The 24,667-nt window shown below is 42.9% G+C and overlaps 1 protein-coding gene across 7 annotated transcripts in view; it reads left to right on the forward strand.

Moving 5' to 3' along the window:
* LOC138488904 (sodium channel protein type 2 subunit alpha-like) overlaps window positions 1-24,667 on the forward strand; it is a 1,014,718-nt gene that overhangs the window by 683,774 nt on the left and 306,277 nt on the right. For all 7 annotated transcript variants that reach the window (XM_069616299.1, XM_069616302.1, XM_069616297.1 and 4 more), the window contains exon 18: window positions 19,892-20,015. In XM_069616299.1, coding sequence (XP_069472400.1) covers window positions 19,892-20,015 — 124 coding nt within the window. The remainder of the gene's footprint in view (window positions 1-19,891; window positions 20,016-24,667) is intronic.

Here is a 24,667-nt window from a genome sequence, read left to right on the forward strand (position 1 = left end):
CTACGGTGAGTAACTTTAATTTCTTGCCTATTAGAGATTACTCATATTGACAAATAACCTCCTCCTAAAATGTGCGTGAGGTCTCATCTTCATCAGAGAAATCAATATTTCACAAAAATACATATAAATGATGAATCTAAATTATATGCATACCTCCTCTACTCTTATTTATTTCACCCTATTATTCAAATATCAGAAAAGATCAATGTATCTATTTCACAAACCTTTTGTTTCTAGACAACCAACAGCCGTTCTAATGGCATCCTTGATTTCTCTTTGCAGACCAAGTCTATATGAAATGTATAAAAACAAATAATTTCATTCTCATCTGTTTGTATACAAAAACATTGTGAAAACGGAATTGCAAATATGCTTCAAACTTACATGGAAATTCCATTTGGTTAGATTAATTTGTCTTCTTTGTATTACCCCTACATTTAGTATTGAATTGAAACTTTCTCTAATCTATTGAACATCAATGATTACATCCAATTAACCTACAACGGCTCGGTATTAATTGAACTTTAACTGAACACAGAAAAAGCCAATAGGTTGTCTTACCGTCTGCTCTAACATTTCTTATTATGTCATGACACTTTCAACGCTTCTTACAAATCAAAATGTTACAAAATTGGAACATTTGTTGTATTGTACACAACAGTTAAAGTTATGAACAAGTGGCTTTTATTTCTGGGGACTTCTAACAAGCGGCCCACAGATGCACCTCCAAACACCTCTTGCTGTAGCAGAAGTATGCTTTTTTTCCAACTCATTGTGAGTTCTAATAACTAGATAGTCACGCTGTGGTTTTCAAACTCTCTCTCCTTCAGCCATGTTAGGTGGATACAAAACCCCACTTGCATCTCCTATTCTCAAATATCCTTATACATCTACATGTTATTACCATTTCCCAAGATACTACTTATACTGCTACCTTTTTATGACATATTTACTCATCTACTTTGCAACGGGACCACTTATATAAGCCGTTCCTCTTGATCGTCCTAGCCATTTATATATATTTGTTTTTATTGATATAGCTGATATAAATCAACTTTACAATATGTTGCTCATAAAATTAGAATTGCAATTAAGAAACATATAAAAAAATCCATATCAACACTAATAAAAAGTCCAATTCATAAACAAAATCAAAAGAATCAAGTCTTGACTAAAAATGTACAAAATAAGTAATAAGAGCCAAATGTGTAAAACCAAATATATAAAATTAGACAACAACCCAATTATATCGTAAACCAAGAGCAATTGTAAACCCAATTGTGAAAAAAATTATTAACTCAGTTGATTCAGGATTGGCATAGCCACCATTAGGGTTACATTTCTTATCTTGGATGTATATACAATGTTTTCAACTTAATGTTATTTACATATGTTGCTCTCATTGAGTTTCAAGTCATACAAAAATGTAGGTGCTCTTATTCTGGCATGAGTAAAAAAGCCTCGGTAAAGTTTCTGGCGAAAGAAACCTATATAACTCCATAATATATTTGAAATGTATTAGGCGTTGATCAACCAAGGCAACACACTCTGTCAAAAGATGACTTCATGTTTCTTCTTGTTCCACCTTTTGACAAAAACGACAATAGTTTTCAGACATTTTGATTATTTTACGGGAAGCTAATGCCTGTTTTGTCAGCCACAGATTAAATCTCAAACGAATAAAATCGATTCTATGTGGTTTCAAGGGTGATTCCGGCAAATAAAGCTCAGGTTGGCCATATTTTTTAATTGCAAACAGTTCTGAGCTGAAATTGCAATAGTGGGTACATTGCCCACCTTGTGCCTTCCTGGTTGCTGCTCTTTTTCACCACTTAGCAAGCCCCACCCACCTAGTGCCTTCCTGCTTGCTGCTCTTTTCCCTAATTAAGGAGCCCTCCAGCCTCTTTTCCTTTGAAGCTGGGGAGCAGGTGTAATTGGATCTAGGTCACCTGGCCTAAGCACCACCGACCTTCAGTCAAAGAAAAGGGCAATTACTGTTTGGACCTGTTTGGACCAGGAGGATCCAGGGTCCGACCCCCTGCTAAGACAGCAGGTAAGCATGCACCAACACGTGTTTATGCCCTCCGTCCCCACAGGCCATCCCCACCCTCTCTGCCCCCCCCCCATTTTGTTCTCTTGTGCCCCCCTCCTTCCATCACACAGGAGTCTGTCCTGATACATTCTGGTTTCACCATCACCATCTTGTGGCCAAAGCTGGATTTTACTTTTATGGACTTCATTGTTTCATGGTGCGTCACCCTTTCTCAACTCTCATGCTGCACCTCCTTCTCATCTTGTACTCATGGTGGCCCTGAATAATGCTGTTCCCATATTCTTCTTGTATCCTGGCTTGCAATGTGTTACTATTGACTTCTGCAATTGTATTTGCTCTCCCCTCTTGGTTCTTCACTCTTTTTGACTGCTTACTCTCTGTTCTCTCCTCCACTCCCCTCTCCCTTTTCCTATCTCCTCCCCTGCTCCCCTTACTTTCTTCTATGCACTTACTCTATCAGAATTGTCCCTGGACCTAGTATGATAGCAACCTCGTCTGTCGCTCCCCCATTCCCTTACTGTCCCCACCCTCCCTCCAGCACTATCTGAAACGTTGTCAGGCCTAGTACGATACTCGCTTGTTTTGTTCCACCTCTCCCTTCTGCACCCCTCTCCCTCACCTTTTGTTTTTCTCCGGCTCTACCAGAAATGTCGTCAGGCCTAGTACGGTAGTCGCCTGTGTTTCCATTTCCTTCCCACTCTCCCCCTACCTTCCTTATCTATGTCTTAGCTCTTGCACTATCTGAAATGTCGTCAGGCCGAGTACTATAGTTAATTCACATCCTTACTGTTCATGGCCTGTAAGAATGTTGTTGTATTTTCCCTTGTTCCCTCCCTTGCCTTGAAGCGCTTTGAAACACATTGTGTATAGGCGCTATATAAATAAACTATCATATCATATCATCATATCTTATCATTGTTCCCTGTTGTCAATCCAATCTCGTTGGAATAGTTTAGTCTTTACTCGTACTGGGTTCTGCAGAAGATCCAGCAAAGAGACGTCAGCAAGCGCGAGAGCATCTATAACTAACTTTAACCACTTAGTTATGAATTTTCTGTTGAAAGGACAACATCTGATAGAGGTTTTAATGGCCAACAAACACTTCCGAAACAAGGTCACCAACTGCCACATATAGCGAGCAAACAAGGAGATCAACCCAACTCATTACGAATCATTGCTACAGGTGTTGATTGAGGGAGTTGTAAGAGAGCAGGCATATAGTAATATGGGTGTCATTTTCTGGTGATGATAAGTAATAGATGGAGATATAGTAAATGTGCCATACTTCGCATGAATAATCTTGGCCTGATGAATTGAAGTGGTTACCTTGTCTCGTAGTGTCTGTTGATGAACCAATGAGCCTCCCCGACTAGTGATCAAAGAGCCTCGATATGTGTAGTGTTGAACAGTTTCAAGTTGGATGCCACTTAAAGTCTATCGCGCTGACCTCATTGTGAGCTTATTTTTCGGATGGAATTGCATAATTTTTGTCTTCTCCAAGTTTATTGTTAGACAATTGTGTTCAGTATACGTAGCTATAGCATCCAAGGCATTTTGTAAGCATTTCGGCATCTTTGAAAATAACACCAGATCGTCAGCATACATGAGAAACAAAATAGGCTTATTGGCTAGTCTAGGAGGATCAGTGATATACTTCAAAAATGCTCTTCCCACATCCGATACAAGAATGTTAAAGAGTCCTGAGGCTAGGGTACAACCCTGCCTCAGCCCTCTGTACATCCCTATGGGATCAGAAAGATTTCCATAAAATGTGAGTCTTACACGTATGGTGTTTGCTGTGTGGAGTTCTTCAATTAGGGAAACAATGTGTATTGGACATCCTTGCTGACGCAATTTTGAGAACAAAGGCTCTCTAGAAATAGTCAAATACTGCTTTTAGATCTATGAAGGTCACATACAAGGATTGATTCAAGGCAAATGATGTTCAATAATGGCAGACAGGGTCATGAGGTTCACACTGATACCCATACCTGGGATAAACCCAGTTTGAAAAGGGTCCCTTCTGTGCTGATCTAGTGTCCATTTGTTGAAGTTTCTCAAGATAAACTTTGAAAACAACTTATCAGGTGCATCCAATAGTGCAATAGGTCTGTAGTTGTTTGGAAGTGAACAATCTCCCTTTTTTAAGATGGGAACTATAACAGAGGAGCGCCATGATGAAGGAATTAAATTGATTGATACTGTTTGGTTGAATATATTATACAGCATTTTTGCCCAGAGAATGGGGTTCTGTTTAAAGGTTAATTTGGACAGCCCACCTGGGCCCGGTGCCCTAGAGTTGTTCAATTTATTAATAAAAAACAGAACATCCTCCTCTAGTATGAGAAAACCCGCAAAATGTAGCTCAACTTCATTAGCTCCCTGTTGTTGACAGGGTGATTTAGCATAGAAAAAGGACACCCAGTCTTTCCCTCGCACTCCATTCAATTGGACAGGCTTCTGAGCTGCACTGTTTGCTATGTTGATGAGAGACCATATTTGAGCGGTGTTCTTTTGAGCAATAGCACGCAACATGGCCTCTCCATATGCTTGTGTCATGACCATACGATGAGAACGGAGCCAGTTTTTATATTGGTATTGTAATGATCTTAGCATTTGTCTCTTATTTGTACTGTTGGAGGTGGCAACAACTTGTTTTTGCTTACGTAGCAAGGATTTTTTGCTCTGAACTGCGGCGTCAAATTCATGTCTGGGTTTGTGATATATATTCGATCTTGTTTGGACTTGTGTCTTGTATAAGTGCAGATATGAGGTATAATCCCTCTTGTTTACCACACTATCATGATAGGAACTCTCCACGTCGTTACTAAAGGAGATTAATACATGCTGGTTCCATGTAAAATGTGTTTTAGCATTGTTCACTATCATACATTGATCAAAAGTGTCAAGAGAACGATCTGAAGACAAATTATATCCACGCCAGACTAGATTTAACATATCATGATCGCTATAAATCTGGGTGATCACCTGAAACCCTGCTGCCGCCTTGAACATGCGAGAGTCAACAAATGCATAATCTATTACAGATTTGCTGGAGCCCCTTTGCCAGGTCTCTTTGGCAGGGGTGTCTCCAGCTAAGGCACCATTACACATGATGAACCCTCTTTCTTTCATCATCAAACTGCATCTCAAGCCAGACAAATTAAGCTTCGAATTAGTCTGAGGTAACAGTTGCAGATTCAGATATCCAAATAATATAACATTCGTTATTTCTGATGACTGACAAATTGTGTTCATTAGATCTGCAAGGTCTAAGAAGAAAATGTCATCAGTAATACCCCTCGTGTTTCTGTACATGTTGACTATCGCAATCACACTTCCAGGGAACGACAATTTGGCCATAAGTAAATAGTGATTAGGAGCAGCCCGAAAGGACAAATCCCAGTTCTTATGATTTCTAATTGCAATGAGGAGGCCAGAGGAAGGACGACCTTGAGCAGATGTTTTAGCAGGGTGTAATATGATAGTATGCAGGTGTTGTCAATAGCCAAGTCTCCTGCAATATGATGATATCATGATCTGATAAAAAGGCAGCACTAGGACCCAAGAGATGTGAAAACCCACACGTATTCCAGCTGATTAAGGAAATATCATGTGAGTTTGTATCCCTTGTGAGTTATAACTTGGGCTCAACCGATCTTCTCCATGAATCAGTGAGTGAGGTTTGTTCAGTGCAATCTCGTTTGTCATGCACGGATATAGTTGGTTGTGGTAGCACGGAAGGATTAGCCTACCTACCCATGGTTTATTCACAATTAAAATCCATGACAACAGGGTCACAGGCAAGCACAAGCTCAAGGGCAAATATTTCCATGCAGGCCTGCCAAAAAGCATTTCTGACTAAGTTAGATTGCAACCAAATTCTTACGATGTGAGATCCCAGTCATTAAAGAACTCGACCTGTTCTATATCTGATGACGTGATCTCCTGTAAGGAGCTCACATCCTCACAAATTGCCAGAATGCTCGTCCTGTTTAAATCATACGCTGGATAGGGCCCAGGACGGCATTTAAAAATGAGATGATGGAATCTGTCACAGTTTTTCTTTTTGTGTTTGCTGGAAGCATTTGGTCAACCTTGCTAAGATGTCGAGCCTTGATATCACGATCCAGTCATGTCTTGCTTGAGAACACGTCTTGATCGCACTGCATATTCAGTGCATCGCCATACCCATCAGACTGACCCATTTCTATAATGGGGAGTTTAGGAACCAGATTCTGTTTTAGAAAGCTCTCAACCGCTTTGGCAATCTGTTCTTCCATGGGCATGCTGACTAGGTTCTGCATCATGTTGTCTGAGGGCTGCATCAGTTTGGGCTCAAATCTATGATTATTAGGTTGGGCAGTTAGACCCTTGTTTGGTAGTATTATTGGATGGTGTTATTCAGTACCTCTTGATTACGGGTATATTGCCTTCCACATGGGATAGAGGCATCATTCTCTCGTACTATGGGGTCCCCTGCCTGACATAGTGTAGGTGCATTAATTTGAGGATCCATTTTCTCCACTTCATAATTATAGGACCTTAGAACTGCATCCATCGTATCATAATCATTAACTGTAGGAGTGTTGACCAGGCCTGATGAAGATTTTTGAGCATCACTGATAGGAGATCTTATGTCACGGTTAACATGTTTCAGTGATACATGGAGCTGGGGTGATGCAGAATCTAACCTAGTCTGCTGTAATATGGTATACTGTTTGATTGATTTCTCAATTTGCTCTCTGACATCAACCAAGGCAGAAAACTAAGTTTCAACCTGTACATTGGGAGCAAAAGTAACTTGTTGCAGTTTTGGTCGATGGAAGTACATCAGCAGAGCTAGGTTGAGAAACGATTCCAGAATCTTCAGTCGTTGTGTGATCAGAAAGGGAGGCTATAAGATCATTTAGTGGAGGATAATCCTGCACATCGATGATCTTAGTAGAGCTGTCTGAGTCTTTTTTCTTTTTGATTGAGTGTGATTTCGAAGAAGCGCGGGGGGATTGAGAAATAACCACCTGTCCATCAGACAACTCCTTCTCTTTGAGAACCAGGTTTTTAAATAACTGTGTAATGTTGGTTCCAATCCTTCTTGACAGGCCCTTTTGGTTTTTAGATTTCTCTTTCATCCGAAGGACAACTTCACATTTGGCCCCACTTTTGTGAGAGTTAAATAATTTCAAGGGAGCCTTCGGTTCTTCTTGATCTTTAATCAAGATGTGTTGAGAGTCGGAACCCTCAACAATATCCAGAAATGCAATAATAGCATTAGGTAAAATCCGGTCGTCCTCATCAGCCATGTGAGGTGCTGTAAAACCTGCATTAAGTAATAGCTCGTTGTCAGTAAGTACAGGCCTGTCAAGAGGACCAGAATCAACTTTAGAACAATCATTCTCACAGCAAGATGTAGCATGCTGACTCAACTCACACACGTCGGTATCGACCATGTCAACGCCAATTAGCCGCCCAATTTCTGGCACAACAGGTCAATTGAAGTCAGTATCCCTTAATAAATGAGTACACATTTTAGGAAAATGCGGGCTCGATTCAGATGATTTCTCTGGGCAAACAAGGTAGCTCCGTCATTCTTATCATTTGTGATTTCACACAACCATGCATCAAGTTGATCTATCTGTCTTGCTTGCACATTTAGTTTGCATTCTAATGTCTCAACCAATTTAGCTAACGCGACTATAAACATATTCATCGCATTAAGTGTTATTTCGAGCAAGACAGAAGAAGAAGGTACAACTGGAGAAATATTATGTGGATTGACTTCTCTCACACTTTTCGGAATAGAATGTGACAGAGGAGACTTTGCTGAGAATGAATGGGCAGACTGAGCAGAGTTAGGAAATAAACTGGGAGACTGATACAAGCTATTAACCTCAGCAAATGACAAGGATGATGAAGCTATGAAAGAAATATTCCCATCCAAGTCAATGCTATCATCAATTTGCTGTGTGGATTGAGCAGACGCCTGATTAGAGTGTAATGACAGGGCCTTATGCATAGATACATTTAAGGAGACAACTGATTGTAATGCTCGAGTAGGTGAGGAAGTGACTTTAGATGCTTCTACAGACAAAGAGGTATTGGCATCGGCGCCCCCTCAGCCAACATCAGCTGTGTGTCAGTGATGGAAACATTGTGTGGCTCCATGTTGTCGACTGGAGTTATTGGTAAGGCACTCATCAGTTGAACACCTGTATCCACAGTAGTTAGAGGAATAATTAGTACAGGCTTGCAAAAGTCTCCAATGTCCCCAGCACACATTTACTTTTCAGAGATGACCAAAGGCTGGTTAGACATTTTCTGTCTTAAGACATTCGCCGGCGTTGCTGTAACCGGTGTTGATTTTAACACTAGGGAGGTACAAGAGGTCTTAAGATTGTTAGGCATGCCTGATTTCAAAGTATATACGGATGGAGAAATGGGCGCTTAGTGCGCTTTTACCACAGCTAGAGCAGTCTGTGAAGTGGTGTAGATGTAGATTGTTTGCTTGCACAGAACTTACACAATTCAAAACAATAAACTGTTTGTCACGATGCCAAACGCACCTCGTGGCTTTGAAATAATTTAACCAAAACAAAAGGACGTCTGCGCAAGGGTCTTACCCCACGGTCACAGGCACACCTTGTAAATTACAAATAGAAGTACTTCCTGGTTCAAACACATAAGACTACTCAAAAAGTCAAGCCCCATGTAGAGCCGCTTCCAAAAGTAACTCTTCCTTTACACATTCAGGTACGTCATGTAAGTTACAAAAAGTGATTGGTTCACCCACAACAACCATAAAGAAAGGACGTCTGCTCAAAGGACTTGCCCCACAGTTACAGACTAACCTAATGATTGTTGAATAATAGTGCTTCCTTGCTTAACGCAAGCACGGCTACTCAAATGGTCAAGCCCCACAGTCACAGCATGCTTCAGAATGAGTCTTTCCCAACAGTTGCAAACTTCTTGGTGAGTACCAATGATAGTGCTTCCTTGAGTATACGAATCACGGCTGCACAAAGTGTCAATCCCCACAGCAGCAGCCGCTTCCAATATAAATAGGGTTAAAGTAGGAGAGTTGTTTTAGCCAACAAAATGTATTCAGCAGAAGTGCTCAATTAGAGTGAATAGAGTGTCATAGAGGCAATCTGCCCTCTTTGGGGAAATAGCAGCCACGAGCCCGCTCTCCGCTCACAGAACACAAAGCACCCTAAAGGGTCACAAGCCGGGGCCAAAGGGTGAACTAATTGGACACACCCCACAGTCCCTGCGATTAAAGTTACACTGGACAGCGGTGCTAGTAAGCTATTTTAGTCTAAGCAATGGACCGCCGAAGTGGTTAAAGGACCTCCTTAGATCTTATACCAACGACGTTTCAACAGTCACTGAGAGTCTGATAGATGAATGGTGTTTATTTTGAAGCAGCGTCTCTGTATATTTGTTTGCTAGATTGTGTCAGCAAAGAAGTCGGTTTACCTTCGTTCCTCAATTATTCCGACACCACGCGAGTTGAGTCGCAACAAAACAGCCAAACAATAATGTTCCAATGGAATTCACCCTTTGCGCGTACGTGCTTAGCGCCACAAGGGTCTATGGGGACTCCTTATGTGCCCGCACTTCCTGAATGGGCGGAGTTTAGCAGAGCCGAGTAGTCAAGTAGCACAACGCTGCAAAGCCTTCACTGACACGGATAATCACAGTCAAACTGTAATCTTCCAATGGAATTCGCCCTTTGCGCGTACGGGCTTAGCTATTTATTTTAAAAGTGTAAACCCAGAATGGTTCTCTTTGTGCAAGGATGAGATCGTAATCACCCGCTCTTAAAACATTCTGCACTTTTTCCTCACTTTCACTTTGATGAGATGAGCAAGAGGATATGCATTCTGAATGGGGAATCAGTCAATTGTTGCATAGTGTAAGCCCGTATGTACTGTGCTAGAATGTGGCTGTGGAACGCATGATAAAAACATGTCTGAAACTAGTGACACTACTTATTGAATACACAACCCAGTTTCCTTTATACTGTTTCACACAATTCCTAGCAGGTGTGCGCTCAGGGTGCCAATAAAAACTACAATATTCATCTTGCTTTCCCTAAAGCTGCTGAACACATTTGGTGTAGCCGACGTCATCGCCATGATATCATGAAATGCATATTCATCTTGATGATGATTTTCTCATTTTGGGATGCTGATATGCAATATTCAATTATGTTGTCTGTGTGCTTTCATATATGTACATTGATTAGCATAAAGTATAGATTCTGGTTGAATGCATCTGCCACAATCACGTAATTACTTATAAAGGAAACAGCGATAGCGGGGTTAGTTGCACATTTCTGTGGATGTTCACTGCATATCCTGACGTGATGTCCTTTTAATTAAATGTTTCCAGCTATTTGACACATGCAGTGTCATATTTATTTTTTTAGCGAGTGCAGACCCCCATGATGGTCTGGAAGGTTGCCCAGAGCAACGCCAGTGGTTAAGATTCAGTCCAAACCTTCCAGGCATCACCACTTTCTTTTTGCGTTGTCACCCCGAGTGGGACGGGTATGCCCAGACGTGGGTCCCGTGCCTGCTGGGCCTAGAGACCCAAACTACTCCTCACTGATGAGGCCCAACAAGGCGAAACATGTTTGGGGATGCTTGTGGTCTCGTGCAGAAGGCATGTGACCTAGCAGTTCCGGCTGGACTGCCCCTTTTGGGGTGGGACCAAGCCTGATTTGCATATGGTTTTTCCCCTTCTGTAATGGCTTGGCAGGTGAAGAACGATGGTCTGGAAGGTTGCCCAGAGCAACGCCAGCGGTTAAGATTCAGTCTTATCCTACCAGCCATCACCTCTTTGTTTTTGCGTTGTCACCCCGAGTGGGACGGGTATGTCCAGACGTGGGTCCCGTGCCTGCTGGGCCTAGAGACCCAAGCTACTCCTCACTGATGAGGCCCAACAAGGCGAAACATGTTTGGGGATGCTTGTGGTCTCGTGCAGAAGGCATGTGACCTAGCAGTTCCGGCTGGACTGCCCCTTTTGGGGTGGGATCAAGCCTGATTTGCATATGGTTTTTCCCCGTCTGTAATGGCTTGGCAGGTGAAGAACGATGGTCTGGAAGGTTGCCCAGAGCAACGCCAGCGGTTAAGATTCAGTCTTATCCTACCAGCCATCACCTCTTTGTTTTTGCGTTGTCACCCCAAGTGGGACGGGTATGCCCAGACGTGGGTCCCGTGCCTGCTGGGCCTAGAGACCCAAGCTACTCCTCACTGAGGAGGCCCAACAAGGCCGAAACATGTTTGGGGATGCTTGTGGTCTCGTGCAGAAGGGATGTGACCTAGTAGATCCGGCTGGACTGCCCCTTTTGGGGTGGGACCAAGCCTGATTTGCATATGGTTTTTCCCCTTCTGTAATGGCTTGGCAGGTGAAGAACGATGGTCTGGAAGGTTGCCCAGAGCAACGCCAGTGGTTAAGATTCAGTCTAAACCTTCCAGCCATCACCTCTTTGTCTTTGCGTTGTCACCCCGAGTAGGACGGGTATGCCCAGACGTGGGTCCCGTGCCTGCTGGGCCTAGAGACCCAAGCTACTCCTCACTGATGAGGCCCAACAAGGCCGAAACATGTTTGGGGATGCTTGTGGTCTCGTGTAGAAGGGATGTGACCTAGCAGTTCGGGCTGGACTGCCACTTTTGGGGTGGGACCAAGCCTGATTTGCATATGGTTTTTCCCCTTCTGTAATGGCTTGACAGGCGAAGAACGATAGTCTGGAAGGTTGCCCAGAGCAACGCCAGTGGTTAAGATTCAGTCCAAACCTTCCAGCCATCACCTCTTTGTTTTGATTTGTCACCCCACTAGAAATAGCATTTTTCTTTGTCTTGCTTGCTTAAGAAATCCTATTTATTAACTTTCTAGTACATGTTTGCTCACGTTAGAAATAGAAAATTTAAAATTTGTAGGCAAGGCAGATCATGGCAGAATTGTATCAAAATCTATTTCTAGCAACCATGCTACTAGAAATGTAATATCATTGTAAATGGGCTGGTGCCCAATTAACGTGCAGTTATTAACATTTACCAGCACGTTTTCCTCACCGGCCAACTACAAGTTGGCCAGTGAGGTGGTTGATTTACATCCATTCATGAGCTGGAGGTAAGTCAGGCACCTTATCAGCAGAAATCGCAGGTAAAATCCCCCATGGATTCCAATGGGACTCCATGGAATGGGGATTAACAACCAACACCGGCACCCATAATCCAGCATTAATACCACCGGACTGAGTGCCGGTATCAGTATTTCAGTTTGCTGGTATCTTGGCGGATTTACTGCCAGGATGCCGGCAAATTTACAATGAGCCTCACCGTCTCCCCTGCTACGGCATACTCTGGCCCTCAGAGGCCCTCACAAGCCATTAGAGCATGTTGTATTGTTGTAAAAAAAGAATCCGGTGTTATTATTTAGGGGTGTAGATGGGACTGCAGTCTGCCTTCCATGCAGGTGCCTCCTAGACAAAGATTTTTCTGACAAATAATCAGCATTATCAGACTATCATGGCACTTTGAAGTATTGGGCCTTTCAGCTAGGTGTATTGAGGACATTCATTTTCACAAAGATGCATGATTCAAATTGTCTTTTGAAGAGTATCAAGGGCATATTGAATTGATTTTTTTATTGATTAACATGCCCTCTTGAAGGAATCTTTCATCCATATTAACTAATTGTAAGTCCATTTTGGACAAGAATTACACCAATGGAATCTTCCCGTAACAACACAACTACCCCGCAATCCGGGACAAGAAATTAGCTACTTTAGTCAGAATATTTTATTTAAAACAAAATAAATGGCTCAAAATGCATGTGGGCTCCTAAAAGAGTACACATGAATTCAGACTACAATAAAAAAAATGTATTACATTTGCATCCTGTCCAACTTTGTCATACTAATCAATTGTATCAAAACATAGAACATCAGGTTTACATTGTATATTCATTCAGACATCACACAGACATCCATACATATACATGCAGCCATGAAATGCTGTTATATGTAATATACTCAGATATTTCATGGACAACTCACTAGTAAACACTAATAGTTGTCACCATCAAAGGAAAATGTGCTTCAAAGCGTAATGTAAAGCAAATGACTAAAAGAAAATGTATCAGTAAAATGTATCATGTACAACATGTTCACTGTTATGGGTTGTGAATGCTAATTTAAAGGAGCACTAATCAATGGTACCTTTTGTTAGTGTGTCATTTCAGGTTTACACATTTTGAGTTCCAATTTTCATATGACATGTAATTCAAAACAATCAAGAAATATGCGTGTAATATTTCAGTGGGTTGTGCAAGTCAAATGTTCCGTGTTTTACTTAAGTGAATACTAGTATGTCAATAGGAAATGGCCTCTGTTCCGAACACATGCATAGAGAATTTTAAAAACAAGTTTGTGTTTCAAGTTAGGAATACATGAAATGGAAATTCTAAATGGCCTTGACTTTCCTTCACTGAGCCCTGATCCAATATCTTACACACTGGTGAACATATTCTACTTTTATAGATTATTTGTATAGGGCTGTGACAGGGCGTCTGGTCTTGTAAACACTTTGCCAACTCTTTATCTTCAAATGCATCAGAGGAAGCATATTCCAGGAGATTTTTTATTTTATGAAACAAACCCATTGAAATACTATTTTATCCGGAGATAGAAATAACTCCTATTCCTAGAATTCCATTGCTAAAGGATTTACTATTTAAATACACAATGGGCCATGGGTTTACTTATAGTTTTAGTTGTTGAATAAACTCTCATGGAGCGAAATCAACCTCTTATATGGATTTCTCGGGATATTTGGCACTGGTACTATCTTATTCTAGTTTTAAACAGACTAAACTTCAGGTCATCTGGTTCTCTATCTCATCCCTTTGGATACAGGTTACAAGGATTGCCAACCTCTGTTCCCTAGATAATTATCCTGTGTTCAGTGGCTCATCCCTTTGTCTGCAAATTTAGTAGAAGTTTTCTTTGGCGCAAAATTGTATGCGATGGCAAATAGCAAAATGGTACAGTGGGAATTCTCTTTACCAAAGAATCATGACTTTGTATACTGGCCAGCCAAACTTTGCCTACCATAGCATCATATGACACTACAATTTTGATTGGAAGAGTTCTGTGATGGGTTTAATTTTAGAATGCACACCCAACGGTCCCCGTCCAAGCATAAACTGGGACCATTAGATGAGGAAGCTCCTACCTCAAACTGAGCCTTACCTTGGAAATAAATCAGTTGAACAGGATTAATATAGTTATTGGTGACACAAACTTGAGTATGAATATGTGAGGTGGTCCTAAGTAATACATTCTTTTTTTAGAGCATGTTCTGCATTTTTTTACACTGTGCTTTTTGTGCTTCTGGCTTCAAGCAAAGTGGTTTTATCAATGTATGCGATTTATTCAAATGGTATTCATTCCCAAATATAATTGTTATATCCATCTTATAAAGCTTTTTGTGTCTGCTCCAAATCTGTTATTCAACAACATGGTGATATAAATGATTCAAATGTTAAGAGCAAATAACTGAATGAATTGGTTGTTTCCACGTGGTATGTTCAATTTAGGCCTTTGTATGCACACTTGGTAAAATAGTGTTCTCAGGATTTGAAACCAAGGGTTTATCATTTACCAGCCTTACACTTATACTTAAGCAATAGAACCCGAGCGTCGGGGGCATTACGACTCAGGTAATGCCCCGGGGCCCGTAGGTAAGGACCCGAGCCAAGCGAGGGCCTTACCGAAGGCCCCAGGGCATTACCTGAGTCGGTAATGCCCCCGACGCTCGGGTTCTATTGCTATTAGTACCCCGGCCAACAAAAATTATGTGACTGGGGCACTAACAGCTTTTTTTTGTTTCGGGAGAAAAAAAAAAAAAGAAAATGGCCGCCACCATGGAAAGGGAAAACGGAGTCTGTTTTCCCTTTCCATGGTGGCCATTGGGAGCGGACGCGCCGTGTGGAGGCGCAGAGCGGGGATGGCCCCTCTCCGAGTCCCCACATGGCTGGAGGCTTCCCTCGTTCCCTGCCGGGGACGCAGGACCAAGAAGGTAAATTGGGGGGCGGGTGGGAGGGAGGGAGGGAAGGGAATTAAAAAGAAAAGACTTACCCGAGTCCCCGGCAGGGGGCAAAGGCTGCCTCTCAGCCGTGGGGAGGCTCGGAGCGGGGATGGCCCCGCTTCGAGCCTCCTCATTGGCTGAGAGGGTGCCACGCCCACGCGGGGGACAAAGGCCGTGGAATCTCGACGGAGGGATTCCCCGCGGGTAGGGACCTTCTGAGAGCCAATCAGAATGCGTTTTGCATTCTGCTTGACTCTCGCCGGGTTACTAATAAAGAATAGGCTCTTCAGAAGGGTTGACTTGTTTTAATGTCTTCCTCTGTACATTATTTGGTTAAAGAATCCTTTTGTGCCTGACATGTAAGTATACTTTTGAGACCTAACAATTTCAATTTGAAGGCTAATGGATTTTCTAGCCATTTGCTCTTGAACGTCCACTTATCTGGAAACATCATGTTTTAAAATAATAGTGTTCTTGAAATTACCAGTTTAATTATGAGCAAGTAGAAACAAGCAATGTTAGTGCACACCTGTTTATAGAAATGCAGTTTTTAAGGAATTGAAATATCCTAAAGGTTTTAAGGAGCGGGGGAGGAACCGTGATCCTGGCACAGAATCACCACAAAATACAAAAACAAAGAAGATCCAATATTAGGACCCTCCCATCCCCTGCACTCTTTCAAGTACTGTAAAAACAGCCAAGTATTTATGTCATCGATATTCAATGTATGAGCAATTCAGTCCAAAGATAATAAATCAGGAGAGCATATATTCAATTTCAACAAGAACAAAAGGTCTGCTGTTAGCTGACATGTTTCGAGGTAAAGACCCCTTCTTCATGAGTAATGAGGACTGGAAAGGAAAATATCAAATTAAACCAAATCATTCTTGTGCACTCTGCAAAATAATGTAATATCAAAGATGCTTATTTAACAAAAATCACTCTCTTATTTGCCAATGGTGACCTCCCAGTATTGAAGTTAAGCTACATTTTAAGAGCCAGTTAATTTTTCTGTTTTGGTTCCTATCTTGATTAATTATTCATATCAGATTTTTCAATTCAAATAAAACAATGTTGTACTATTAAGATTTCTCCTTTATTTCTTAATTGACTTATTGAGATAGTGTCTTGTTTTTAAATGTATGCCTCCGAAAAGGAAATATCGGCCTTATTATGAGTTAGGTGGTTAGTGCTAAAATTGGTGGTAACTAAGTTACTGCCAGTTTTACCACTACGCCATATTATGAGTTTTGGTTTTGAGTGGAGGATTTCCCTGCAGCAGAACCCTGGAGGTAAATCTTTCCACTCCACGCCAAAAAAGTCGATTGGGTCAAATGGACCCAAAATAAATGGGGAATTACACCACCACTTGTAATCAGGTGGAAATTCCACCTGACCAAGCGGCGGTAACAGTGATTCCTCAGGGCTGGTTTTTGGAGGATTTACCTCCACATTTCTGCCTAACTCATAATGAGGCCCAATGACGTTTGTAGTCAGGGTTACTGATATCTCAATTGACTCATTGAGATGTATTCTTATTTTTAAAAAGTATACCTCAACACGTGTTTCACCACCAATTATGGTGGAGCTTCAGGAGGATTTTAGTATCTAAAGAAAATGAAACAAATAATGGAAAATGGTTTAAAACTTTTATTCTGAATTCATATGTTCATGTCTTCAAAGGACATTTAGATGTTCCAGAGAAACTATTTCTAGTGCAAATATAAGATTTATGGTTTTGCCAAGGCCAATTTCTTTCATTTTTATTTTTTCTGTTGAAAATGAAAGACATTACAGAGCAATGTTTGGTTAACAGACTGTTCTTCAATGTATGCATCATGTCTATTACACTTATTAGTTGATCAAAGTAATATTGTAAGACACATTTACTAGAATTAGAACACTTCTCCCCAAATGACACTTTGCTCACATTTGAAGGGAATACCATAGTAACCTCCTGAATGCTTATTGAGGGCAGATAACATTTATTTATTTGTAATAATCATATGAAAGGGTCCAAGATTAGACATGATGATGAGCTCAACAGACAGTTGTTGACAACTTGCAAATGCAGTTTTCACTATATGCAGTCATGAGAAAATTGACGATTTTGGTAATGTTATCTAAACATTTCTTAACAAATAATATAAATGAAGGAAGGAGAAACGTAACCTACCATTTCAGTTTTCATTCTTTATCTTTAATTATACAACCACTAGTTTCCTATAGTTACTAATAATAACCACTTTTATCTAGATGTATCTGTAGGCAAACTCTTTTTATATGGTATTTTAAGAATTTGTCACTGGCTGTGTTGCTATGTATTTTGTTTTTTAAGCCGACAGGCCGGAATAAAGTACTGTTGACCCACTGACAATAAACTCTTTGTGTATTGAGTGCCTCCCTCTAGGAGTAAGTCTTGACACACTACTGACTTACTACTCTATTAGTAAGTGACACATATGGCTTCAAGAACACACCATCTCAAAGACAGTTCAAGGGTTTTTAAGTGAAGATTCAAAAATGGCTCACTAAAGGACCGACACACCCTTTCTTATCTAGGATGGGCCGTTGCCTCCCTAGCCTAATGTCCCTCAACCGCAGGCTGATCTCTAGAGATTGGTAAACCCTACTGTTTAAAGTGTGTGGGCCTCATCATGAGTTGGGCTGTATCCCGGCTGTAATAGCCTTAGCACTCACTGGTCTGGCGGTATTACCGCCGGATTACGGGTTGGGCGGTAATGGTAAATCCCCATTCCAGTGGGTCATTTTCGGCATTAATATTGCACGCTAATACAACCGGCAATAATACCACAGAAAACAGGGATTTTTACCTCCAGAAAAAGCTGGAGGCAAAACAGCCCCTTTAGCACCCAACTTGTGATAAGGCCAGCCCTTAAATGCAGTCGTAATACCATTACCGCCGCATTTAAGGGCTACACTGCAACTCATGATGAGGCCCTGTGTCATCCTGGTGGTGATTGTCTAAGGGAAACAACCTTTCTAGGGCGCTCCCTCTGGGAAAAGTATAGGTTGTCCCTAGTCTAGGTTCTCCAATGCAATTTTAGTATAATGATAGGTGCCTTGCAGACCCCACTTCGTCCTTCCCTTCGATGCCATTGCACTCCTCTCCCTGAAATACTCTCCTTCTTTTCCCTTCCTACTTCTCTCCTCTCAACTGCTCCTCCCGACATCTCACCCCTCTCTTCTTCACACTGCCTCTCCTGTCCCTTTGATGTTCCTCTCTCTCTTCCTACTGCTTACCTCCACCCTCTGATCTTATTGAAAGACATACAATGGGCCTTAAACCTCATCACCTCTTTGTATGCGGGTCTTCCGGTAATTTGCAATGGTGGCCACTCTGAGTTTTAGAGTTCACATGCCCACCCGCATTGGTTAATGACAGCGGTTTGTTTAAACTGTATCCAGATCTCATGGCGAGCTTGTACAGAGTATCTGGATTGTTTATTTGGGGCGCAGATCGTGCTAAAGGTATTATCATGCTCGAAGTTCTCGTTACGTAGAGCCTCTGAATTGTCGGTTCTGCAGTTCCTTGTCGACTCTCGCTTGGTTGCTCACACATTGTTCTGTCACAGGGTTTGCTGGGTAACGTAGCTCTATATGGAAAACAGAAAAGGACAGGGCAGCATTGTGTAATACAGGTATGGGGAAACAAGACGTGGTACTTGCGTGAAAGGAAGGGACAGGGACTGAGGCCTTCCCAACTCCTGCACCCTCACCTCTGCAACAGGATTAGCACTGGGAATCCCTGTGGAGGCCTCCGCCCCCAGGCTGAAAGGGGAACCCCAGCCCTCTTGACAGCAACAGATCTCTGACCCATTCACAAACATCTGGAACAAGAGGTACACATAGTAGGTCCTTTGGGAATAAAAGAGCTCTCTGCAGTAGTAAATCAAGGTTAACCAAAATCTTATTACTGACTTATTACAAATAGATCAAGGGTTACTCTTGATAGCCTTTCTATAATTAAATGGCTGTTTCCAAGAGTAAAACCAATTTAAATCAAATCTTGACTTGTTCCTGACTAACTGTGAATAATGTAGGTGGAAGTCAAGTATTAGCCATAGTAACCTATGTGTGAATCCAACAGCTTCCTCCAGGTGTAAATCAAGAATTAATCAAAGTAACTTCTTTGTAATTCGTACCCTAAGTGTTTAAGGGCCTCATCACGAGTTTGGCGGTAACCCTTAAATGCGCCGGTAACGCTATTACTGCCGCATTTAAGGGTCCGCCAAATCACGGCCTTGGTGGATTTCCCCCCAGCTCTGAGGGGGAAATCTACGGCAAAATTGCTGATTTTTGGCGCTACTATCGCCGGCGTGAAATCCGCCGGTGGTAATAGCGCAAATTTTCCCCATTGGACCCAATGGGGAATGAGGAATTCCCAATGGGCACTAACCGTTCTGCCAAACCCATGATCCGGTGCTAATAGCGGAGAAGGGGTTTGGCAGTAGGGCTAATAATATTACCACCGGCGTTACCGCCTAATTCGTGATGAGGCCGTAAGTACTACAAAGTAATATGACTTTTGGAAGGATTATGCACCACAATCTGAACTTTCAGACATATTTATTTGTAAAGCTGATTATATGTGTATGTAATATAATTGTTGAACAAATTACCTCATTATAGTATTGCAAAATACAAATAAATGCGTACTCTAAGAATACTCTGCAATATTGCATCGCTGTTTAATAACATTCACATTTGCGTTTTTCAGAACTTAAATTTATCCAGCCCATCAGAAGGCAGCACGGTTGATATAAGGCCATTAGCAGAAGGAGTACCAGAAGTAGTTGAAACTCAAGAACCAGAAGAAGAGCCAGAAGCCTGCTTTACTGATGGTAGGAACTAAACGTAACTTTTGCTAGCGGCAGATTGAAATGACACTAGATTTCCATCATATATATGAAAGAAACAATGGTTTCTTTCAATACTTTGTTAATCACTGTCTATGGGAAAGGCGACAGTCAACTTTCGGCAGCGCAAATATTTTACCAAGTACATGAGCAAGGCTTGTTTGAAACAGCTTCTTGTACAATTTGGGGGATAGATGCTGTTAGTGCAAACAATGATTCAAAAGGTTATGGCAGTGTTTCTTTCCATAACCAATCAACTGAAATTGACTTTGCAAAGGAGATACCCCCCACACAGGTGCACAGTGTGTGACTTCATCCTTGCAGTCACCCATATTTCCAATGGAAATGGGACACTAAATGTATTCACCCAATGGGTGGCACACACCTACCACATTTCTCTGCATCTGCACACCTCTGTAGTCATAGCAGAGTCCTGGTAAAATAGAATTTCCACATTGGCATGGAGAAAATCCTCTGCATATAGGTTAATGTCCCCTTTGCAACTTTAGACCCCTATAAATGAATATTTTCACATGTTTCTAGGCCTTGGCGGATTTCCCCCCAGCTCTGCAGCATCTTCTCCTACCACAATGCACTGCCAAAGAAGAAATAAATAACACAAATGTTTATTGCTCTATCTGTGAACATATTCAATGTAGCCTGTGGTCTCCAAACACATCTTGAATTCTCTCATATTCCAAAACAGCTTTTCTATTCAGGTCCATGGCCTTCTCTCTGCAACTGGACTTTAATTGTGCACCCTGGAATGAATTTCAGATAGCACAAGCACTGCCAGTATCGGTTGTCACGATGGAGGGGGAACAGAGCACTCGACACATGAAGCAGTTGGGGTGCAGTAGCTTTCATTCCTAACTGAAACGAGGTCGGCTATTGATATAAAAGGTGGAACACAATTAACAAAGAATGGCATACTTTGTGGTACACTGAAAGTGGTAGTTCCAAAGGTGATAAACAGAAAACCTTGGGCAACTGCCCCGCTGTTGTCTCTGTAGCGATGGACAGGGCTTGCCTAGGACAGATTCCTAAACCCTATCCCTTGGGTTTGATTCATCCCAAGTATGGAGAATCAAGGTTAGAGTGAGAGAAACTCATAGAGGATCCAGAGGTATAGCAGCGAAAACACAGAAAGGAAAACTGTGGTTAAAGTTGCCAGCATGGAGGAGTATCCAAACATAGCAATGGTCAATTCCATGAGCTTCTAATGTTCTAGTCCATTGGCCAGCTTACATTGCCAAATAACATGATCATAGGTTGTGGCAGCCTACAAACATCTTTCTGTTCACTTACAGTCTCATTGGATTAAAAACAACCTAGCATGCTTGTTTCTTGGCCTCAACTCTTACTTCGGAAGACAAGTCACTCTCCCGGTAGCTGTAGCCATAAACACAGCAGACTTCAATGAGGGAACATCCGCTATCTACTAATATCAGCCAATATCCCAAGTGTACCCAGCTATAGCTCGAACCCAGCTATATCTCTAAGTGGTATTGCCATATGACAGTTATGGTTCTATGTTCATTCACCCCCCTTTTTACACGGCATTTTTAGTTGACATTTTTTGCCCAAAAAAAATAACATTTTTTTTTATTTAGGGGGTCCCCCACCAAGCCCCCTCTCCACTATGATGTATTCTATGTTCCCCACCATACCCCTTATAAGCCCTCACCCACGTCCCATATTTTTAGATGATATTTTTCAGGCAAAAATGTTGGCAAAAAATACTGTGAAAAAATACGGCTGATGAATGAACATCGTACCCACATTTACCACGTGAAAGTATGCCTCATTCTCATTCAGTATATGATGTCATTACTGTATTTTAAATACAATTGAACAAAACTTGAGCACTTCCTTCTTCGTATAGGCTCCCACAATAAAGAAATAGAAAGAATGTATAACAGATATATATACCAGGCAAGGCTACCGTCTCCCAAGCCGAGGGGCCCAGGGGCTCTTCCGGGTGGTCCACAGAGGGGCTATCAAGTTCGACCTCCTATTCGGCCCCAGTGGGCAAGGGATAATCTTGTTCTACCTCCAAGAGTGAGTCCGTAGCATGATCCAACACGACTACCAGCTCTGTAGCTGAGGGCACCCAGCCTACTGGAGTCCCCTCTGAGGTTGTGGTACCGGGCGATTCAACTACCGGCCAGCGGGCTGAGGGCTCTGAGCCTACCGGAGCCACCTCTGATGTTGATGCTTCTGATTCAGGTTTTACGGCCAAGGAGTGCCAGTCCATGTCTGAGCCAACACATTGCATGGGGACATCGCGCCCTCCCGTCCAGGGCATGATGCAAGGCCCCAGGATGGTGGACAAGCATGTGGTTGAGCCTGCTAGGCTGGCAACCTTCTAGGATTCAGATTCGGGTCTCCCATGTCCTTCGCCCATGAAGTAGGCCATGCGAGAAAGTTCCAGTCCCTTTCCCTCGGGAAGCGGCAGCGGACCTTATGGTACAGGCGGTTGGTCTCTGCAGGGTTACATATACCCCTCATAGCCTTATGGCTACACGCCCCAGGCGCCAAAATGCTTCGATCAGGAAAGGAGGTCCAGTGCTGCTGTGGGCTGTGCCCCTCGCGATCTGGTGGCTTGCAAGGACCGCTTCTTTGAGTGCTTCCTTATCCTCGTGCGCTCACCGTAAATGACGGGCTCCTGAAGGGGATAGTCAAAGAGGTGATACCACAGGTCATGCATCCTAGGCCTCCACCTCTGGACCCTCCTCCGGGGCTTCCAGTGCCATTGCCTGCCCCTCCTCAGTCCAGGCCCTGCCAGTGCCACATAGCCCTCCACCTCCTGTACCACCAACACCCCCCCCCACGCAGCAGCCATTGGATCCACAGCTATCTTCGGGTCTGGATCAGGGCGAGATCCCTCTGCTCTCCAGCTCTGGTGTCTCAGGACCCAGACTCCCCTCTATCTGGAAAAGGAGGGGGTGGGCGATGACAGTGGCGATGCTTATAACGCCCAGGACAAAGAACCTTCGTCCTCTGTAAAGGAGTTTCATGACTGACTTGCGGGACTTGCAGAGTTCTTGTGGGTACCTCAGCCAGAGGAACCCCCCCAGGAGTCAGGAGTGCTAGCAAAGGTTTTGGCCAGGCGCCACCAGCCGCTTGGGCATCCCGCTCCAGACAGATGTCCTGCAGGTGGCGAGAAAGGTCTGGCAGAAGCCCAGGGTCAATGCCCAGATGAACAAGAAGTTGGACAGCCGGATCAGGCTTTCGGATGGGCATCCAGTCCTTCTGGCCTCCCACGCCCCATCTCACTCTTCAGTAGTGGCAGTGGCCTCCTTGTATTCTAAACCATCATCCTTGTCTTCCTCTGCAAGGGCCACCTCCAGTTGTCTGTCCAAAGAGGACAAAGCCCTTTAGTCTTTTAGCAAGCGTTGATCCCTCAACTCTGAGCTGTATTTGGGGGAGGCTAATGCTGACGCCCTCCTAGCCACGGCAAACCTAAAACTGTGGTGTGAGCTTGGGAAGTTGCTACCTCACCTCCCTATGGAGAGGCAAGCCTCCTTTAAGACTGGCCTGGTGGACGCCCGGGCAGTTGCGCAGGACCTCATGGAGTCTTCAGTGTCCCACGTCGATACAGCCACCAGGTGCCAGTGCCTGAGGGTCCAGATGAGATGACGGTGTGGATCCATGCCACTAAATTCTCCTCTGATGTGCAAGAGAGAATCCACGATCTTCCTTTTTTGGGGTTGGATCTTTTTCATTTGTCCACCGATGCCGAGCTGACAAAAAAGATGATCTCTAAGCAGACTGCCAAATCCTTGGCCACCCTGACTAAACCTTGGCAGAAGTCCTTCCCTCAGTCTCAAGGCAGGTTTGACTTAAAACCCTGCACTTTCACCAGCTTCAAGGGCTTTTGAAACCGTGACGCACTGAGGCCTGACAGGTCACCAAGTGACCACAGGAGGAGGCAGCAGAGGGCTTTTTTTTTTACTTTGTTTATTGGTATTTTACAATAACATCCATAATCAGCAAACCCACAATGAAGAAAACCCAACTCCACGACTGTCACAGTAGTTCAATACTCTCTACCTTCTTGTTATGCAGTGATTATTCACACAGGTCATCAGATGATTAATTACAATCATTGTTAAGAGTCTCAAGGTAGTACAGTTTGATAATGGGCCGCTTCTCCTCTCTCCTAATATTCTATAGTCACTATACTCTACTTGATGATGTTTGAGCTTGAGTAATGAGAAAGTTAACATATGGTCCCCAGATATCCCTGGGTTTCGTTAGTGGATGTTTTGATCTACCATATTCCGTCTCCATTTCAATACAATATAGGATATCTTCCCACACATTTTCGTACTCGGGGGCCAGGTACTACCCTACATCATTGCCACCACATTTTCGTACTCGGTGGTCGGGTACCACCCCACATCAGTGCCACCCGCCTCTTGGCCAGCAGCAGAAGTAATCCAACCAACTTCCTCTCTCTACCTAGTATTCTCCTAGTGTGGCCCAGTAACCCCTTAACCGGATCACATTATATTCCCTCGCCCACAATGTCACTCAGTGTCTCAAAGACACCCAGAAGAGCGAGAGCACGGGGCAACCCCATGCCAGGTGTATAAAGCCTGCTGGTGTAGCACCACATCTTGCGCAGCTCT

This window comes from Ambystoma mexicanum, chromosome 9 (assembly GCF_040938575.1).
Source record: "Ambystoma mexicanum isolate Mex_15411 chromosome 9, UKY_AmexF1_1, whole genome shotgun sequence".
In the NCBI taxonomy this organism is placed as follows: domain Eukaryota; kingdom Metazoa; phylum Chordata; class Amphibia; order Caudata; family Ambystomatidae; genus Ambystoma; species Ambystoma mexicanum.